General features: G+C 35.8%; 1 protein-coding gene across 9 annotated transcripts in view; it reads left to right on the forward strand.

Moving 5' to 3' along the window:
* The window catches only part of METTL25 (methyltransferase like 25), a 61,253-nt gene that overhangs the window by 9,766 nt on the left and 31,043 nt on the right, over window positions 1-20,444 (forward strand). For all 9 annotated transcript variants that reach the window (XR_003990489.2, XR_003990490.2, XR_003990491.2 and 6 more), the window contains exons 3-5: window positions 1,080-1,180; window positions 7,111-7,740; window positions 10,603-10,747. Coding sequence is in view for 6 of the 9 variants with exons in the window: in XM_030478835.2 (XP_030334695.1) it covers window positions 1,080-1,180; window positions 7,111-7,740; window positions 10,603-10,747 (876 nt within the window). In the remaining 3 variants the exon portion in view is untranslated. The remainder of the gene's footprint in view (window positions 1-1,079; window positions 1,181-7,110; window positions 7,741-10,602; window positions 10,748-20,444) is intronic.

Here is a 20,444-nt window from a genome sequence, read left to right on the forward strand (position 1 = left end):
GTCATAACAGTTTATTATAAAATAACAGATGTTTAAGAAATAGAGAGATCCTGTGGGTTTTGGGAAAAATAGAGAAACATGAGCTCAGTTCAATTCCCCACTCTCTTTTAAAGAAGTAACACTCCTGGCTCTGTTCCCAGCATGATCTGATCAAGGAATGAACATAGCTTTTGCCTAATGATCAGTTTCTGGACAGATGAACACATACTGTGCAAAAAGCAGAGAATGGGAAAGTATATTAATCTGCCTAGTCATGTGGAAAAGTCTTGTTTTCTAGGAGCATGCTCATGAGTAATGGTTCAGTTTCTTCTGCCATCACTCAGACTTACAAAAATTTCCATCAATTTAACTAAAGCCAAGTGTACTGTAGTGTTGGTCCCCTCAGAGAAATGTGTGGGTTTCTCCCAAGGGAGTGACTTCTGAGGTCCATCTTTGCTTGGGGGATGTAGAGATCAGCAAGTGGGTATTTGGTATTCTTAACAAGCAGTAAACCTTTGGTGGAGATTGACTCCATCTCATTGACACATCCTCCAGCAACATTTGAATTAGTAATTTTCTACCGTAAAGATACAACAGTTTTACAACCAATCCATAGGGTAAATAAAATAGAAGTGCATCTTCCTTTGAATTTCCCCAGCATCACTCAACTTTCATTGAAGATGTCTCCCACTTGATACTGTGAGCAAATCTGCAGAATTAACAAGCCATACTGTGTGATTATCAATTGTCTCTGCCCTTGTATTTCATTTATGTAAAGGTAAATATGATGAACGACACAAAAATAAATATTTTTTGATGAACAGGAAGAAATAGTACAAATTTTCTAGTAGTAGCTATTGTCTAATATCTGGTCGGGTATCAGATACGCTCTATCTTTTAAAAACTATACTAGTAGTACTGAGTTTCAGAGTGTGTAAGTCAGAAGTTTAGTCTTGTAGCAATTTAGTGAGTTTTTAATTAAAAATTACTATTCTTAAAACATAAAAATACTATAGCATATTTTTAGGCTGGTATTTTTTCTGATTGATCGCAAATCTTAATTATTATGGGTTGTGTTAATGTGTATTAATCTGATACAGGTATCATAACTGATGAGTTTATGAGTAATAAGAAATCACATGAAGTGCAGGTGATGTCAGAGCTGGTAGTCAACATAGCGAATTGTTGTGATACAAAGCAGGTAAGAAAGCATTTCTTACTGTATGTTACTGTGTACCTTCCAAATTATTATCCTCATTGTGTTTGAAATCATCATTTTGATATTCTGTTGCTGCTGTTCTTAATTTTCTTGTAAATAATGGTGGCTAAAGAAGAGTCTTTAAGGCCAAGCTGAAGGATAGTTCTGTTTACAAATGTGGTGTTCTGAAGGAGCTGCCTTTCAGTGAGTTATAATCATTTTGTGACATATGAAAATAAATTAAGACATTTTAATCATACTCTATCTGTTGAACAGCTAAAAATTGTACTGCTTTTTGCTGTGCATGGGTACTGCCTTGTTTATCAGTATTATAGTGCTGGCAATTTACCATAAGCATCCGTAGGAGAGCAAAACTTCATTTTTCTCCTTCTGTCAAGCACACAGGAGTGCCGCATAAGAGACCAAAGCAGAAAAATCTGAGCAATTTTGAAAGCTCATCTTATTCTGGCACAAGAAAGTTAAATTATTTCCTATCGTTTGATGCTGTTTACTTAACATGGATTGAAATCTATCAGTTACGAATTTAGTTATGACCTTTTTAGATTGAAGAAAGACCAGATCAAGCAGAGATTTATGCAGCAGAGTATGCATGATGTACATTTGGTGGAACACGGGTGAGATCCGGACACCCGACACCATTATAACCCAGTGGTTATTCTATGAATTGGCCATTTGGTACATCAGATGTCAAGTTCATCCTTGGATGGTGAAGAATTACAGATTTCATTTCTCAAATTTGATTGTAACTTAGCTCCTTTTTTGGTTTTTTTTTGTGTTTTTTTTTTTTTTTTTTTACATGCAATTATGACTCCACGGTGTGCTAGATTACTGTTGCATTAAAATCTTGTTGATTTTTACTTATGGATCTGTTGACAAAATGCAAGCATCACAATAATACTTGACTTTTTGAGTACTGTATTTCACATTCTGTTAGACAAAAGAACAATACCATTTCCTCAGTTTACATAGATGTAATTTTTCTGTAAGCTCTTTCAATGTTAAACTTTTTATTAGATTCCACGTCTTAGAATTTTGTTGCGGTAAGATATAATTTTTAATTATTTATTTTAGCTGAGTTGGTTTAATCATTTTAATCTCTCTAATGCTAGTAACTGGTTAATGTAGCTTCACCCTTGCTTTAAACTGTGGATGGCTCTGGACATTGTGTTTGATTCCTTTCTACATCTGAGCTGCACTTGCTTGCTGTGCAAGGAGCTATAAGCACAAATGGAGACTAATTTCCTACAGCCTAATGTTCATTCCCACAAAGATTGGAGAACAAACTGTATATGTTTAAAACCAAAGATTAATAAGATATCTACCCAGATTTCATGCTGAACGCACTCCCTCTGGAACTTCTTTTTTCTGATGTAACTATGTCTGAGTGTAGTTTAAAATTAATGTATTGGATGTGGGTAAGGCAGAAGAGACAGCTGCAGTTGGGCAGGCCAAGTCTGTATTCACAGAATCATGGAATCATAGAGTACCAGGTTGTAAGGGACCTCAAGGTTCATCTGGACCAACCTTTCTAGTTAAAGCATGACCTAGACTAGATGTCCCAGCACCCTGCCCAGCCAGATCTTAAAAGTATCCAGCATTGGGGAATCCACCACTTTCCCGGAGAGATTATTCCAATGGCTGAGTGTTCTCTTTGTGAAAAATTTTCCTCTTGTGTCCAGTTGGAATCTCTCCAGGAATAACTTGTGACCATTACCCATTGTCTTTTCCATGTGACTCCTTGTAAAAAGGGAGTCTTGTAGCCATTCTTTAAATACTGGAACATGGTGTTAAGGTGTCCTCTGAACCTTCTTTTCTCTAGGCTGAACAAACCCTATTACTGTGGTTTCTGGTACATCTTGTCCCCTGTATTGTGCCTGGCATTTGTAATGGAGAGTGCTAGTTGGCCTGCCTCATACCTGCACCAGGGGCATTGCTAAAAATCAATGGCGTGGCCAGTCACACGCCACAGGTAGAGTACCTGGCTGTGCTCTGTTCACTTCAGCGGTAGAAATGTAACCACAGTGTCCTGAGTTGCTGCTGCTGCTACTGCAGACTGAAGGGCAGGCCCTAAAACTTGGATTCAGCTCTGAGTTGCTGAAGCTGAACTTTGATTAGGAAGTTATTTGGCTCAGACTGAGTTTAATTTAGATAATGTAAACGATGCAGTACACTTGATATGTTTGGGTTAGGCCTGTGGAAACAGAGATCAGAACTCTGAATCCTGACCGTCTGTTTTATGAGGAATGACTGACAAAGGTAAAGATTTAGGCAGTCTTCTCCTTACAACTGGGATTACCAAGTAAATGGAGAGCTGCAATTAAGGCCAAATATTACTGCATGAGACGCAACCAATTTGTGAGCATCTGTGACTGCTTACAGTGATGCAAGGCGATCTCTCCCACAGCTCTTTCAGGAGCCAGCAATGGTGACAAGTGTGGGTGCCTCAACAGCCATAACGTGGGTGTGCTCTGTAAAGAATAGAGATACAGTAGCAGCAGTTTTGTAAAAGTAATTTATTCGATCATTAGCATGTTTTTTGCCTTGTATACCTTCTGCTTCAGGCAAGCATTAGTTGTTCAAGTGTTGAAGACTTTCACATACTGAAAAAACTGTAGGAGAGTGTAGTTTGCTTATAATGCAATATTAAATATTGTCTGTATTTGCTGGAAGGTGGTGTTTCATATAGTATTTTCATTTAGATTTTAAATAGTTCCTGTGAGATTCAGGAATCAAAGGAAAAGAAAACCCATATTCAGAGAGTAAAAAAGTAGAGCCACCTTAATGACCTAAATTCCGATGTAGCTGGTTACTCATAAAATCTCAAACCAATCATTATTAAGAATCTGTCAATATGCTGCAATTTCATCCAGTGATTATGCACTTTTATCAGGTGGCTTGGAGTATCTTTATGCAAAGGATTATTTTCTATTTTTTTTTGAAAAAGGTAACATTTAATGAAAAATATTGTTGCAATATATCACTGAATATGAAATGCTGACTGCTCTGTATTAACTTTTTTCCATCTTAGTCATACACTGCAAAGTTACAAATCCCTAATATATGAAAAGAGCTTTCCAGTTACATTAAATAAAAAAAAAAAAAAAGAAGAAAGAAAAGCCTCCTTCTCAGTTATTAAAAATCAACTCCTTTTGTTTTGGTTACCTTTCAACTTAAAAAAAAATACAGGAATTGTAAAGTTTTAGGAGAGTTTTTTCTTATTGATTTTTTTTCTATCCTTCTCACAAAACAAAATATATGCAGCATTTAATTAAAAAATCTGGAGCTATGAAAACACTACATATGTCTTACAACACCACATGTCCTCAGGGTGTTTCTTTCAGATAATACAGATCACTGACGGCTTGAAAAATGCCCTCCGTTTCACCTTCATATCCATGATGTATAATGGGTGGTAGAGGATATTGCTTTCTTGTGGTATTTTATAACATAGTATAATAAATAGTAAAATGAGAATGAAAGCAAAAAATTTATTGCTACTGTAATCACTTCTAGGTTAATGGTTTGAGTTAAAACATCAAAGGAAACTAGCTAAAGGTTTTTTCAGATGTTTACTGCCCCGTTTAGGTATCTTTCCTGTCGTACAAGTGGAACTTATATAAAGAAGTTCTTGATTAAACTCTGGAAAGAAACCCGTGAGGATTCCCCTTTGCTTCAATGCACATTTGTTTTCTTTAATGTATTTGTGAAAGTTTTCCTTGGAAATTGCAGCATGTGCAGCAAGAGTTGCAATGTGTAATGTAAGTATAATATAGTTCTTCATTCAGCATCCATTAAATTTGTCATTTGATGCTGGGAAATGTTGGAATGCTTCTCGAAATGAAGTTCTTGATTGCTCTGTGCCAGAAACTTTGTTTAAACATAGTACTCAACTCACCATGGACAAGACCTTTGGCATTCATTGTATCATGGAAATTTCATTTTAAAAGTTCATGCTTGGCAGATAGGCTGTGGGTTGCTGATTACCTTTCCTTATATAATCAAGGGAAAGTAAAGTGGGGGTTAATTTAATGTGGTCTGGTTGTTTAGCACAAGATCATTGCCTGCTTATTTTTAGTCAAATTTTCCTTTCTCTTTAAAACCATTCTCCCAGTGCTAATTTAACAATGTATTGCTATTTTCTTTTTACTTGGAAACAACTGAAAAAAACCTTACCCGAAGAGCAGTTTGTCTTTACAACCACTAGAGGTCACACGTAGGAGTTAGGAATAATTCACTAGCTGAATTGTGTCCAAATGCAGCCTTTCACAGAAATAATTCAAAACCTTGTAGAATTGGAGGTGTGCATATTCTGCACAACAGTTATATCTGTTACATAAAAGAGTGGGTAAAATTATTCCTTGAACACTTTTCTTTCCTTCACTTTTAAATAATCTAGGAGAATGTTGGTGATAAATGTGACAAATGACATTTTCAGAAAGTATGCTTAGATTGTATCAATTCTACTTCAGTAAATCCACTTCTGTAGTGATCTAATTCAAGAAATCTGCAGATTGTAGTATACCTAGATGGCAAATATGCAGCAATATTGCATGATGAGTGCAGATGAAAAAGCCATGTGTACCCTGGGTAAACAGTTTTTACCTGATACTGTGTATTCTCCACTGTTTTACATAGTTTTTAGTGACATTGCTTCAGATTTTTCTCTCTAATTCCATGGACATGCAAATCTTTAACTTTCTTAGAATAAGTAATAAATCTTTCATTTCAGTAAGAGTATTGCTGTACAAAGTATTCTTACCTGGTAAAAAACTATGCAGTTGAGTTTAAGATGAATCCATGTACTGTATGCTGCTATTTGGACTTACAAATACCAGTGTAAGCTTTCTAATGAATGTGTGACAGACCAAGAACAAGACATAGACGTTCTTGAATCAAACACTTTGAGGAACATCTACAAAGAAGTCAGTATATCTAGTCAATATAATTTTTGGTAGATGCCTGAACAGAAGTGAACGTTATCATTTTCTTTCCTTGGAGAAACATCACTCTGCCCATTCTTGTAAACCATTTTGTTATATTTTTTTTACAAATTAAACCACACATGATATAAAGCTGTGATTATGTTCTTAATGGTCTCAGGTTAGTCTTGTTTCTGCTACTTCTCTGTACAATGTTTTCCTTCCTGTGTCATATCAGTCGCTGAACTATCATGTGCTATCAGCTGTGAGACAAACTAAATTGTCAGGTGGTTATCCCCTCTATCCACTCCTTCCTCCAGAACAGGCAGTGGAAAGCACATGTGACATATGAGCCCCTTTGCTTTATTACAAAAGCATCCTCATGTTAACCAAAACTATATGAGTCATTTTCACAGAAAATGAGTAGCAGTATAAAGAAGCATTCTGACATGAAAGAGGCTATCAATATCACCTGTCTTTAGGTCACATCTGAAGTGATTAAGTTAGGCACTGAATCTGAAGATGCTTATTTCTGTACACCAAATGGTAGTAGACTGCTCAGTATGGGAGTTAGGAGCCCAAAGCTCAATTCTGTGACCGTTTTCTTTGCTAACTCTATATCCTAACCCAGTTTAACCAGGGCAGGTGGCCATGTTGGTGGTTTATGGTTATTTTTTTTTGCAGAAGGAAGTTATGTGTCAAAAAATATACTGAAAGTTATTCCCAGAAGAGTCAGGACATGTGCATTGCATAAGCATTGCAGTGTCTGTTTTATGGAGCGAATCAGTTAAGTTCTGTGTTTTAAAGTCAGAAGGTGGACCAACAAAGCAAAAGAACTAAGTATATTAGGAGGGATGATTCTGATAAGGTAGCTATTAAATCTATGCTTAAATTTTTAGGGAATTATTTTGCATTTGATTGAAGTGTGTCTTGTTACTCATTAATACAGCAAATTTTATTTTTTCTCCCTCCTTCTCCCCTACCATTATCTAGGTGATTGATATAGGCTCTGGAAAAGGCTACCTGAGCTCTTTTTTGTCCATGCAATATAACTTAAAAGTTTATGGAATTGACTCCTCAAACACCAACACTAATGGTGCTCATGAAAGGAACAGAAAATTGAAGAAACACTGGAGAGCATATCAGAGTCGAGGGAGAGCAAACCTCAAAAGCCAGAGGTTGGAAAAGGCAAATGACAGGCCAGTGGAAAGTGAAATTAAATGTAAAGCAGTCAATGAAAAGCCCTTAAATAATGACAGCAGTGTTCAAAGGCAGGACCAAATGGCTATCCAAGATTTAGTTGCTTCCTGTGGTTTCACAGGAATAGCTACATCTGAAATGAGCAAACAAACTGAAGCTGATTTGGTGGCTCGGACACAATCTGATGAGAGCAAACTTTCTGAAGAGGTTCTTGCTATTCTAAACATTCTGCCTGCTGATGCTGTAGAAGTTTCTTCATCTCAGCGTAACTGTGGGGAACTCTGTGCAGAGGAAAAGGCACGAAGAAAAATGGCGTCTCTCAAGGCTAAAGCGAGCAAGTCAAGTGAATCAAATCTGTATTTTCCATTGACTTCTTGCATCACTGCAGAAACAGAACTCAGTGACATCATCACAGATCTGGAGGTTATTTTACTAATATTTGAATTAGATTGTCTATTGTCTTTATATCGCCATTTTCATATCTACATGTTTGCTGGGTGTACATAGAATACTATTAGTGGTGTAAATTAATATTCTACCCCAATAATGTTTTTCAACCAGTAAGCAGAAGTATGTCTAGCACATAGAGATTGTTCTTCTATTTTAATATATGTTGGGATTATTTTGAATACATAAAGCAGCCTTTAGAATTTACGGGGTAGATAATAATCAGCTGTCAAAGTTAACAGTATATATATTAGCACATTCATGTATTTTACAACTGTGCTTATAGATAACATCTAATTATTATGAAAAAAGTTCTATTTGCAAGGTAGATGGATATATGAAGCACCGGAGTTTCCATTTCTCTGAAATTTCTTAAGTAAGTTTTACATTTTTGTAATTTCAATTAAACTTTGAAGGCATAGGAAAATTTATTGTGTGTAGTACTCAACATAAAGAGTTTGTAAAGAGCTCTGTTTGCAAATGATGTTTTTATCTTTTGATTTGTCAGTCACTGTAAATTCATTTAGTAATCTACTATCTGGCAGGAATTGTGTCTACACAAAGAAGCTTAAGCTCAGCTGCCCAAAGACAGTGACACAAGTCTAGAAGCTGTGTGGTTGTTTAGTTCCTGTGCCTGAGCTAACACATATTGATGGGGTAGATACAATCAGTCTTTTATGGAAAGATAAAAACCTGTCTGTGTTCAGTAGAAACTGAACAATTATATTCAGGTGTGATTAATCTCTGTTTCAAGACTATAGGTTCGTGCTGATGGCCCTATAACTTGAGCTAATAAGTCCTATTGACTATCTGAGAATATGTGGAGCAAGCTCTTGTCTGTCTGCAAAAGTCACCCTCCATAGCAGGATTTGTTGGTGAAACATATACATTTACATTGGCACAGTTGGATTTTGTATTCTCCTAATATGTAATTTGTATAACGTAGAAGATATCGCTGCCTTTCTTTATTAAAAAAAAAATATACTGGCAGAAAAAGCAAAAGCTTCATTGTTAAAAAATAGTAATAACCAAGCCACATTGTGTGATGAATGTGTGTAGTTAAAAACTTTTAAATGTGCAATAATTTTCATGTTTTAAAAGTATTTTGAGAATTTTTAGAAATTAAATAGGTTTTAGAAACAGTTTTACAAATATTTTCAATTTTTTATTGCAACCATAAATTGATGTTTTTTTCTTAAGTTTTCCTAAGCTAAGGACAAATGGGGAATGGGTAAAATTAGTAGTTACTGATTTATGCCATAAGTTCTGAAATTAATCTGCGGATGAAGTATGGGTATAGGAATGCATGTTTGTATATAGCCCAGGATTAATATTAAGATATCAAATTTTGCTACATGTAAGCCAACTATCCAGAAAGTACTTGCAGTTATACCCAGGCAATCTCACTGAAGTCAGTAATGGTCTCAAAGTGTACCTGACACAGTCAGGCTGACCTCCTATTGTTCAGAAATTTTGAGCATTGTAATGTGTTTCCTCTATCTTGCATGCAGTAGTCATCTTCCATTAGCTTTCTCCTGAAAGAATCTCTCTTAACTTTTCCTGTCCCGGGGTTTAAATGCTGCCCCTTGCAAGTACACATCTTCCCTTAGCTTCCAAACTTTAGTGTGGAAAAAAGCTTTGTGGAATGGTGAGCTGAAGCTGACTGATAGGGAAAAAAATCTTTAAAAGCTAAAATTGACTGAAACTGAACTTTTGCCACCTAAAAATGTTGGACAAGGTGAGGGCAAGCACAGAGAAGCAGCACAAAATGGAAGGTGAGAAAGGGGACAGGAAGAATTAAAAAACAAAGGAAAAGGGAGGTTTTACTGTTTCATACGTACACCTTCTGTATAATACAGAGGGGTGAATAAATCAGATACAGAGCAGCAAAAATCAATGTGCATATAAATTCAGAAGTATTATAGACAGGTATCCCAGTTGAATTTCTCTGGGCTAATTTCTTGTTGATAACCTTGTTAATAAATAAGGCTGAAATTCAAAGCAACGCCATGTTGTTTTGATTAGATTCCAATAGATTCCAACTAATAATGCCAAAAGGGAAATATCTTGATAAGAAGGGTGAGAAGAGGGATAATTTGGATGGAGAAATAGAGGGAAAAGGAAAATTGAGAAAAAAGGAGAGCAGGCAATAGAATACAGAGCATCTGAAGCTTGAGTTCTGTGTGTTATAGAGGAAAATGCTCATTTGTTGTTGAATAGTAGTAGATATACTGCAAAACTGGGGCAGAACAACAGTTCTGGAAATAAACAAAGCCTGCTTTTCACATTATGTCTATATTTTGGAAGTGGTTTTGATTTCAGCAATTTAAAGTAGCAGAAATGCCATAGATAGGTCCAGCCAGATTTACAGCAGTAAATCTGAAGTAAGAAAAGGAAGTAGCAGTAGTAGTAATAACAATGATTGAAAAGCTAGGAAAGACAAGAGAAATGGCCTATGTCCAGTCAAGGGAACATAGATGTTCCCTTCCATGCAAGTATACCAGCTGCTCTTTATCGTCTTGAACTTCTGCTTCCTCATGGCTGGTGAAGGTAGAGTGCAGAGATGGGTAGTTTCTTACCTGAACAAAGCAATGAGCAGTCTTTCTCTCCACAGAGGCAGTGCACCATGTTTTCTTAGCACTGAAGAGCTTTTATTATGCATTGAAAAATTCTAGAACAGAACAGCAGGAGTCCTCATGGAGTTATGTATTTAAACCTTACAGCGCAATAACCATTTGTAGCATAATTGAGTTTTGAAATTTGTTGTTGTTATTCATGCTCTTTCAGTTGAAGAGGGAGATGCTTTATTGTTGCTTTTTTTTTTCTTTTTCTTCTTAGGACTGTATGGTGGTGGGTCTTCATACATGTGGTGATCTTGCTGCAAATACATTACGAATTTTTACTGCCAAGCCTGAAATCAAAGCAGTTTGCAGTGTAGGCTGCTGCTACCATCTGTTGTCAGAACAGTTTGAAAACCAAGAAGGTAATTCTTCTGAGCTTAACTTGTGGCTGCCAGTTTGTATGTTGAGAGTATTATAACTTCTAATTAATAACCTCCTTGTGTTTGTTCCTTTCCAGTGGCTTATTTAGTACTGGTTTTAATTACATTATGTGGGTCATTCACTCCCGGATGCTCTGTAGCTTTTCTGTTATGCCAGTATTCCTAATAGTCTTACTAAGATCAGGGACATTAATGCAGAATGTTTTCTATGTGGTTATGAATACAGCTGGTTTTAGTCTATTACTTCACTTGTAAAATGTGGAGGCTTTTTTAGTCCAATATGTTTTCATCCATTTGAAATATTTTGTACCAGATTTTGCCATTGGCTGTCTGCATACAACATCCATTTATGTTGAGTTGTACATATACTACTATGAGCAGAATGAAGTCCTTGTAATGTAAGTTGTTACTCAAAAAACCACTCATCTGAGTGCTGTTCTCTGAGGCGTTACGAGTTTAGAACATTATGGAACAGTACATATATAATAGGTTTCTTTTGGGGAGACAACCTGAAAATGATTTGGAGATTCACACTGTAGGCAAATTTTCCTTCCAAAATTTGGAAGTTTTTTTCATGTTTGATAGAAAGTTCTTATCTTTACTTGAAAGGTAAATTCTGCATAATGGAAAACATTACATAGCTGGCTTTCGTGAGACAAGTGGTATGTAGCTGAGCTGTCTAAATGACCAGCTGATGAAGTCCTAAAGCCTGATCATCCTGTCAACCAAATTTGAGAGAAGGACGGATTGGCAAAGTTTATTTCAGCTCTTTCCGGGAACCTCATGAACAGAAAGGCAGGTGGAACCCAGCTGCTGCTCTGTAACAGTTGGCTGCTCAGGCAGCTAAGGCACAGCTCCAGTCTGACCACAACACATGCTGGCTCTTGCTTGCTTTAATGATCTTTTCATGTTGTTTTTATCTGGCTTTGCAACAATTTTAAAAGTTTTTGCAGTGTATTAGCTTCAGTTATTTCACAATACTTAAGATCACCCCAAAAACAAAGAAAATACAATCAAAATTTCTAAGTTATAGAAATACAATTAGTAAAAAATTTACAATTCCTTTTAGATAAGAGTTTTAAAAAATTATGAACTTTTCAGGTATTTGTCATTAAGCATGTGTGTCTGAAACATTTGGTTGTTTCTTATTATTCCAAAGAGGACACAACTTCCAGTTGTAGCTGTAGGATTACTTTTTCCAGACCAGTGCATAAGGCTTTACTATCACACCAAAGGATCAGGTGTGATAACCTATTCTAAGTTCAAACAAGCAGATGTACATGCATGGTGATAAGAGATACTGCAGTTTCATAGCAGCATGGAAATGAAGACAAATTGCATGTTGGAATTTCTAGCTGTTTGGTTTTTCTCAGCTTGAACAATAAAATCATTCTCTATGAAGAACCTTTAGACAGAAAAAAAGGAAAATGTAGTATTATTTTAGAGGGAGAACACATAAGTAGTTCTCAGTGATACTAAAAAAATTCGTTGATTTTTTTTTTACTATTACTATGAAGGTACATATACTAAAATCTATAATGCTGTAGTATTCTCCTGAAAAGTCATCTACTGTATGTTTTTTTTCATAAATGTATGGTAGAGGGGTAAGAGCACAAGGACCGATAATATCTTAAAAGCTAATACTTCTTGAAAGGGAAAATGGGAAAGAATTAAGACAAGAGCTTGTGTCTACACTTACTATGCATGGATTTCAAACTGACAAAGCATTGTAGAGGATGCTAGAGGACTCTGTAACTAATCAGATGGTATAGATCCAAGAACTCACTTTTACAAGAAGTAAGCTAATTCATCTTGTAGCTGTCTGAGGTAAGTGGATTTTGGTACTGCGTCCAAAATACACCAAATCATAGAATCATGACTGAATAATTTAACTTGGAAGTGGCTTCTGGAGGTCATCTGGTCCAGATCACAGTACAAGACAGTGCCAGCTTAAATCAGGTTGTTCAGGGCCTTGTCCAGTCATGTTTTGAATACCTCCAAGGACAGTGATTCAGCAGCCCATTCCAATGTTTGCCATCACCATGAAGTTTTTTTCCTCATATCTATTCAGAATTTTCGACTCTTGTCGAGAGTATTTTCATTGTGCACTTTCAAGAATAGTCAGCCTTAATCTTTTCTGTTCCCTTCCATTTAGGTAGTCGAAGACAGCAGTTAGATATCTCCTTGACCTTCTCTGCAACCTTGTAGTCCTCCTGCCACCACTGAACTCATTCCAGTAAGTCAGTATGGTGGGTTGGAGAGCCCAAAGAAGTACTCTAGATACTCTCGCAAGTGCTAAAAAGGGGAAATAATCACATCCCATGACCTGCAGGCTTCACTGTTAAGCTTCGGAGTCCTGTCAGTTTTCTACTCATCTTAGAGTCCACCTGTCTGAGTTATATCTTTCCAATCTGTCTATAAAGATCCTAAGGAAACCTTGCTGAAAGTCTCGCTAAAATCAAGGTAAACTGACTATGCTCTCCCCTAGTTCATGGAGATGGTCACTGCATCACAGAAGGCAATAAAGTTTGTCAGTGCTTGGTAGATTCCTGACAGCTATTCTCAATCTCCTGCTTGTTCATTATGGGCCTGGGCATGGTTTCCAGGAAAATCTGTTCCATAAGCTGATTGAGAACTGAGGTTAAACTGAAGATGGGTGTGATAGTCGTCTTTTTCCTGTCACCAGGAACTGCCCTTGATGGATGTGACCTTTCAAAGATGATAGGGCGTGGCCTTTGTGTGACACCAGCCAGTTGCCTCAGCTTCCTGAAATGCATCCCATCTGGTCACATGCACTTGTATTTCCAGTTTGCTTTTGTTCTCCTTGAGACAATATAATCTCTACTGTAGGTAGTCCTTCACTTGTCCAGGCTCTGACACTAAGCTCAGGGAAGCTACCGGCTAATCTAGACAGCAACCAGAGATTGAAGAGACATGTAGAAGATCTACATGGAGAGGGTAGTTTCAGTATTAGGAAGCAGACTTAGAGCTAGGTCTCTGTGGTAATGGATAAAAGTTCTTCCTAAGAAGCAGAGAGAACCGGCGAGAATTTGCTGCAACACAGGAAATCACTTTTTTGTTTGAAATCAGTCCAAGCAAGGCAAGCAAGGGCTTGCCTGTGAGGACACAGTGGGAAGTTCTGTTATAAAGCATTTTATACTTATTTTATCTTGACTTTGCATCTCTGAGGCTTTGAAGTTTTTTAAAAATGTTTTTTAAAAATGCCATTGCTCTATTTTATATTTATATTGTATTTTTTGTCCGGTTTAAAAGCTTGCTTATTTTCTTGAGGTTTGTTCCTGTAAGGACAAGGTTGAAGCAAGTCCACCTGAGAATACCCCCAAAGTGGCACATTTTCCATCTTTGTTGCTTCTTTAATGTAAAAGCAGCTGGTTGTTCTCATACGTCTAGTTGAAGCAGATGTGCCAGCTCACAAGCTGCTGTGGACTGATGGTTGCCATAACTTCAGATGGCTGGGCTGTATGTTGTTTGGCAGTTAAGTTTTATATAGTACTAAGATCAGTCTTGTTCGAGGCCAGTGAAAAATTGCTTTTTCACTTCATATTAACTGGAATTAACTGATATTCATGGGAAGAAATTTTACTGGTTTTGATGCCTAACATAATCTTTATAAGTCTGAGGCGGTGAGTTGACAAAATACCAACAAAATGTTACTATGCTATTTTTGGCAGGCTATTCAATCACCTTGGTTATCACAAGATTGGGGTTTCTTGCTTCTGAGGAGTTGACTACAGGCCATAATGCCTTACATTTCTTATATATTCTAAAAATAGTAAGCATGTTGCAAGATTGCCTGATTCAGTTTGCCATTGGACCCACTGTGAATATTTTGGGAGCACTTCTGATGAAAGTAGTTCCCAGTAGTCAGTCTTGAATATTGCAGTCATTGTACGGTGTCCTTCCACGTGTCTCTAAATAAGCTAAATTCATCAAGAAATTTTTGTAACGAGACCGCATTTCAAATTATGCTGGGAATAATTTTAAACTCTTAAGATCATGAAAGCCTTTGTTTTGATTTATTAGTAACTACAACAACCAAGAGGTGCTGTGTAATGTCAAATTCCAGTTCAATTTTAAAAAGCTGAAGCCAGTGACTTTTAACACCTGTCTTTAAATCTCACTGCTGTTATAAGCTGTACCAAATACTACATTTCAGTTAATAATGACTATTATGACAGCTTTTGGAAAATTCTAAGTAGTTTTTCTTTGGTTTTCTCTAAAGAGAATGGGCTGTTTATACAGAGATTCTTCTATGGATGAAATGCACTTGGCCATTAGTATAATTGATTCCTTTGAGGTTTTTCTTCACTGTTGCTGCATCGGATAGTCAGTTACATCAGAGTAGTAATGATTTTACTATTTGAGACTTTTTACATAAACCTATTTACATAGTGAACCATTATGGCAGGTTTTCTGGAAACAATCCATTTGCTAATGATTTTTAAGTTAAAACAAATCCATGACTCTGTTCAGGAGCTATTGTTAGGATTTTTGGGAGCTGTTTTATCTTTCATTTAGGTAATACATTTCTGGGGCAGCGAACCAGCTGGGCTATAATTATCCTTTAACAGACAGTAACTGCAGATTTAAGATATTTTAAAAAAGACTTGACTTTCCTTAGAAAGGAATTGATGTGTTTCAGTATTCTCATTCTCTTCCTTCCATCCTCCGAACCACTACACACATCAGTACCAGTCTAGAAATCAATGAAAGTTTTCAATATTGTATCCTCTATTTTGAGGAAAAAGCACATGAGCATTACTATTGCTAAGGAGCTGCTTATTTATAAGTATTTCATAATTTGAAATAAGACATCAGTGTAGTTGTGTAGGTAGCTTCAGTGATGGCTGTCTGACAGAAACCCTTTTCGAGGTTATCTTGAGGTTAGCAAATCACAAACTCCAGCTTTTGTTAGGATTTTCAGTATCAGGTCACTGCTCCAGGAAGATGCATGCTGGGCAGCAGAGTTCTAGAGCCATCCTGGAAGCTTGGACTCTCAGGTTATATAAATATAAACTTTGACTACATTTGTTAAGCTCTAACTTTTAAAAGCTAGTGAACATAATTAGGGGAACCAAAAAGGATGCACAGAGTAGTTGAAATTCACATATAGAATTTTAACAGATTCATGAAAACTGAAAATGCCTTGAATAAGGTGCATTCAGCAGACAAAAAGTTCAAAACTAAATTTCCTAAAGGATTCCTTACACAAACATAATGGCTTCATATCAGTCCGTTCCACTGAAAGATTTGGAAAGATTTGTCACTGTTTTAGAAGCATTAGAGGACAGATGATTTATGTGTTGCCTAGGTATATACTCAAAGATATTCCACAGTCAATGTCTTAGAATAGCTATCACTGATACCATGGCAACACAGGAAAACATTTCCAAGCAAAAGATCAAAATGCTTGATTTCCTTTCCAAGGCATCTGTAGATATTGCTGCACAGGGCACATTTCATGAATTTGTGACAGAGCTAACAAGTCACTGAAACCCAGATGGTTTCTATCAAAATTTATCCTGAAAAAAATATGAAAATATTAACTAGGTAAGTTTTTTACAGATGTTAAATAACAGCATTACCTATTTAAGTTATTAAAGTCTTTTTCATTAATAAATGTAGAAAAAATATATCAAGACTGGAAACTATCTTACATTTATAATTTTGCATGTGTATACACAGTAAGAAATTATAATTCAGAAAGCCAAGGTTTCTAGAATCATAGAATGGTTTGGATTGGAAGGGACCTTAAAAATCTTCTGTTCAACCCCCACCTGCCACAGGCAGGGGACACCTTCTACTACACTAGGTTGCTCAAAGCCCTGTCCAACTTGATTGTCTTGAACACTGCCAGGGATGGGGCATCCACAAGTTCTCTTGGCAACCTGTTCCAGTGTCTCACCACCCTCATAATGAAGAATTTTTTTCCTAATATCTAATCTAAATGTACTCTCTGACAGTTTAAAGCCATTTCCCTGTGTCCTATCCCTACATGCCCGTGTAAAAAAGTCCTTCTCCAGCTTTCTTGTAGGCCCCCTTTAGGTACTGGTGTTTTCTGTGTTTTGTTTGTTGGTTTGTTTTGGGTTTTTTTTTTTCTTAATTCTGAATGGTTGGGTTTTTTTTTCCTTTTCTGGGTACCAGGCTGATCTTTTCATTGGACTGTCAGGTCTCAGTTCAAAGTCATTCATTGTATATTTAAAGTTAATATTTTTCCCAATTTGAATGACTTTCAGCTACATTGAATTTTATATGCCAGTTCATGTCTAATTTTTATTAGAAATTGCTCTATTTCTTGTTACCCCTAGGATCATCAGAAAACTTTGTCCTACTCTTCATTAACTGTCTCAGATCATTTGTGAATTTGATCAAGAACCCATTCCAGCTGAAGTCTCCTTAGGCCTCTGCTGGTGATCTGTGTCCTCTGTGAAAAAATGATACTTTATTCCCATCCATTGCTTCTGTCAATTACTTACCCATAGGAATACTTTTTATCTTGTTCTGTGTTTTGATACTTTCTCTAATGGTCTTGTTGAATGCCATTTGGAAGCCTTCTCTATCTTTCTTCTCTAAGTGTTACTTGAAGCCTTAAAAAAAAAATTGCAATATGTTTGTGAGATACGACTTTTTAAGAAAGTCACATTGACTCTTCCCAAATATGTTATATTTCCTCAAATATCCAATGACTCTATTCTTTAAAATATTTGCTCTCCATAAAAATGTGAAGCTTCCTGTTTGGAAACTATCTGGACATTCCCTTGAGCTCTTCATAAGAATTAAAATTACATTACCTGTTTTTCAGTCTCTAGAATCAAAGAGTTTTAATCAAGAAGCTGCATACTGCAGTTTGACAATTTCAACTTGGTTTTTGTTTTTGGATTAATACCTTATCATCTTAGCATTTTTTTGCTGTTTACAACTTATGTTTTTCTATAACTTTCTGTAACTAGGCATCCTTTAGATATTATCCTTTAGATATTTCATCTGATGAGTTCCTTCTCTGAAGCAGAACTGTGGCTTAAGAACTGTATTTAGCTTTTCTTCCATGTCTTGTTTCCTTGAGCAATTCTTTATAGTTTTATTACAATTGTAGTCCTATAGCTACTACAAGTTTCTATTTATAAGAAATTCTGTAGACATTCAGATATCTGCAAAAGGTTGAAGAGTTTTGAGATTAAAATTAAAGAAAAATTGAGGTCTATACAAATTATTATCAAAGAACATACGGAATTATGTTTTACTTTTATAAACATCGAATGAAAAATCGTTTTGGTTCTCTGTGCCAATTACACTGCTGACATAAGACAGTTAATTGTTAAAAACCTTCTTTCTTCTGTCACTGTGCAGAATACAGTTAAATAGCTTGTGCTCTCTCAAGGAGATTCAGAATAATACCCTAACAATTTCATGCTCTGAAATGGAGTCAGAATATTTACAGCATAATAAAAATTACATAGCTGAGAAGAAAAAAAACTTCACATTTTTTATTATGACTATTATTCGAGATCAAGTGCAAAAAGACTAATTTTACTGAGAATTACTAAAGCTATTCATCCTTGGTAAGCAAGATTAATCTCCTGTTGGGATGATAGTATTCATAAAGCTGTTGAGGCACAGTGTTGCTGTGTATTTTCTGCTGGTCTGAATAGGGTAATTCCTTTCCTAACTTCTGTAAGAATAAAGTCTGTGGATGGTGACAGCCTTTGTTTGTGAAGAGCAAAGAGCTTATGGTTTGTTAGCTGGTGCCTGCTTGTCCAGCACTTATTAAGGACTCTGACATGAATTCTCTGGGAACATAATATGAAAGTGATGAACAACAAGTGTTCAATATACCATTTATTTCAGTAACATCTGCAGGAATGTAATAATAGTCTTATGAAAAAATAACAGACCAAATAATTGTCTATTTACCTTTTTTCAAACAGGAAAAAAGAATCATTTTTTTCAACATAAAATCTCTAACATTGTGCATTTTATACCAAACTCGGCAAATAAACACATTGTCTATTTGAGAAGGGAGAGCAAACAGAAAAGATCTTTCAAACTGAAATAAGACAGGAAAAGCTTTCTTCTAAATGTAAAGGCCATTTTTAAACACAGAACTTCAGAACACTTTCTTCCATCTTGAAATACAGTTTCTCTGAAGTCATTTAAGGTCTCTTCCGCAGTTTTAGTGACAATGATCAATTTTTGAAAGTCTCAGGATTATTTCCTTTTTATACATCTTTATAGCATAATGTTAACATAAGTATACAATTGTACATGTTCTAATCCTTCAGTCTACAGCATATAAGTAGGCTACATAATTTGCAGTATTTGAATGACTTCAGCAGGGTTCCTTTTAAGCGTAATATTCCACATGGACTGTTGCAATTTCAAGGCCTTGGTGAGAAAAATCTGAGGTACACTGTGACCTTTGGGTGTTAATACAATGTGGATGTTACAGGGTTTGTCATGCAGAAGACTTCTGATGTATTATAATAAGAATACTATAAACACTCCTACAGTTCTCACATAGGCCTATCTCATGTTTGTTACAGAAGACCTATTTCCGCTAAGATAATATATAAATTTGCCGCTAGTGACAACTGAGATGAGGAGAATTAGAAGTAGGAGGTATAAAATACAGTTCTGTTAGTGTTACTGGTTACATTAAAAGATATGTAAGGATAGCTACATATTGTGCCTGTGCATATATTACATCTCTTTCTCCTACTTTGCAAATAGGATTTGTCTGATTTAGCATATAAATGCTTTTACTTCTTTAAATTTGTGTCACACCTTGCTAACTGAGTGCTATGAGAGATGTTCGGTAGTATGAGAAGGTGGTAATTGGCTTCAGTGGGAGTTTCCTCCAAGTGAAAGAGGTAGACAAGTCTAGTGTATAAACCAGTCTTAGCCAGTGTTGAGATTCATCTTTTTGTTTGGAGTTTATTAAAAGCAACTGCAGGAAATTGCATTGTCCAGTCTAAAAAAATAAATTTTTATATGTAAGAAAATTGAGAAAAAGTATTGGAACACAGTACAAAGATTTTCTATAAAAATACTCTTCCTTTAGCTTACACATTTTTAGGGCAGTTTATGGATTTTTGTATCCTATAATTCCATTTTATTTTTACACTAAAGAGAGTTTATACATTTACTGTGTTTACTGATAAAAATAAGACATTTTTTTTCCAGATAATTTAACTTAATAATTAGGGGTCATTTTCCTTTCCAATTAATACAGTTGCAATTAGCAAAAAATGTAGCAGTTTTTAACGTTATAGTAACAATTCTGAGTACCAGAATATAATGTTCGTTTTACTAGAAAATATTTTAGTTTGTGCATATGGAAAATGACTACTGTCTCTTGAATCATCATAGAAGTGGAAATGGCGTAGCGTTTAATACATATATATATGTCCAAATCAAGGGCCATGTTTATTTCTTATTCACTGGGTGTTTGTATTGGACTGTCATGTTTCTGTTGTTGATTTTTGACTAGTGCTAAGTTCCTAGAATTAGGTAACAGGTCTGAAAAGCAATATTTTAATGCCGTTTTAGCAAAGAATTTATTTTCATTTCCTGTCACAGCTACTAACCTCAAGTTTTATGGCAGTTGCTGGGTTTTTCAGTAGAACTAGAATGAACTCTCTTTTCTCCTGGGAGACCAAGC

The sequence above is a fragment of the Strigops habroptila genome, chromosome 3 (assembly GCF_004027225.2).
Source record: "Strigops habroptila isolate Jane chromosome 3, bStrHab1.2.pri, whole genome shotgun sequence".
Classification (NCBI taxonomy): domain Eukaryota; kingdom Metazoa; phylum Chordata; class Aves; order Psittaciformes; family Psittacidae; genus Strigops; species Strigops habroptila.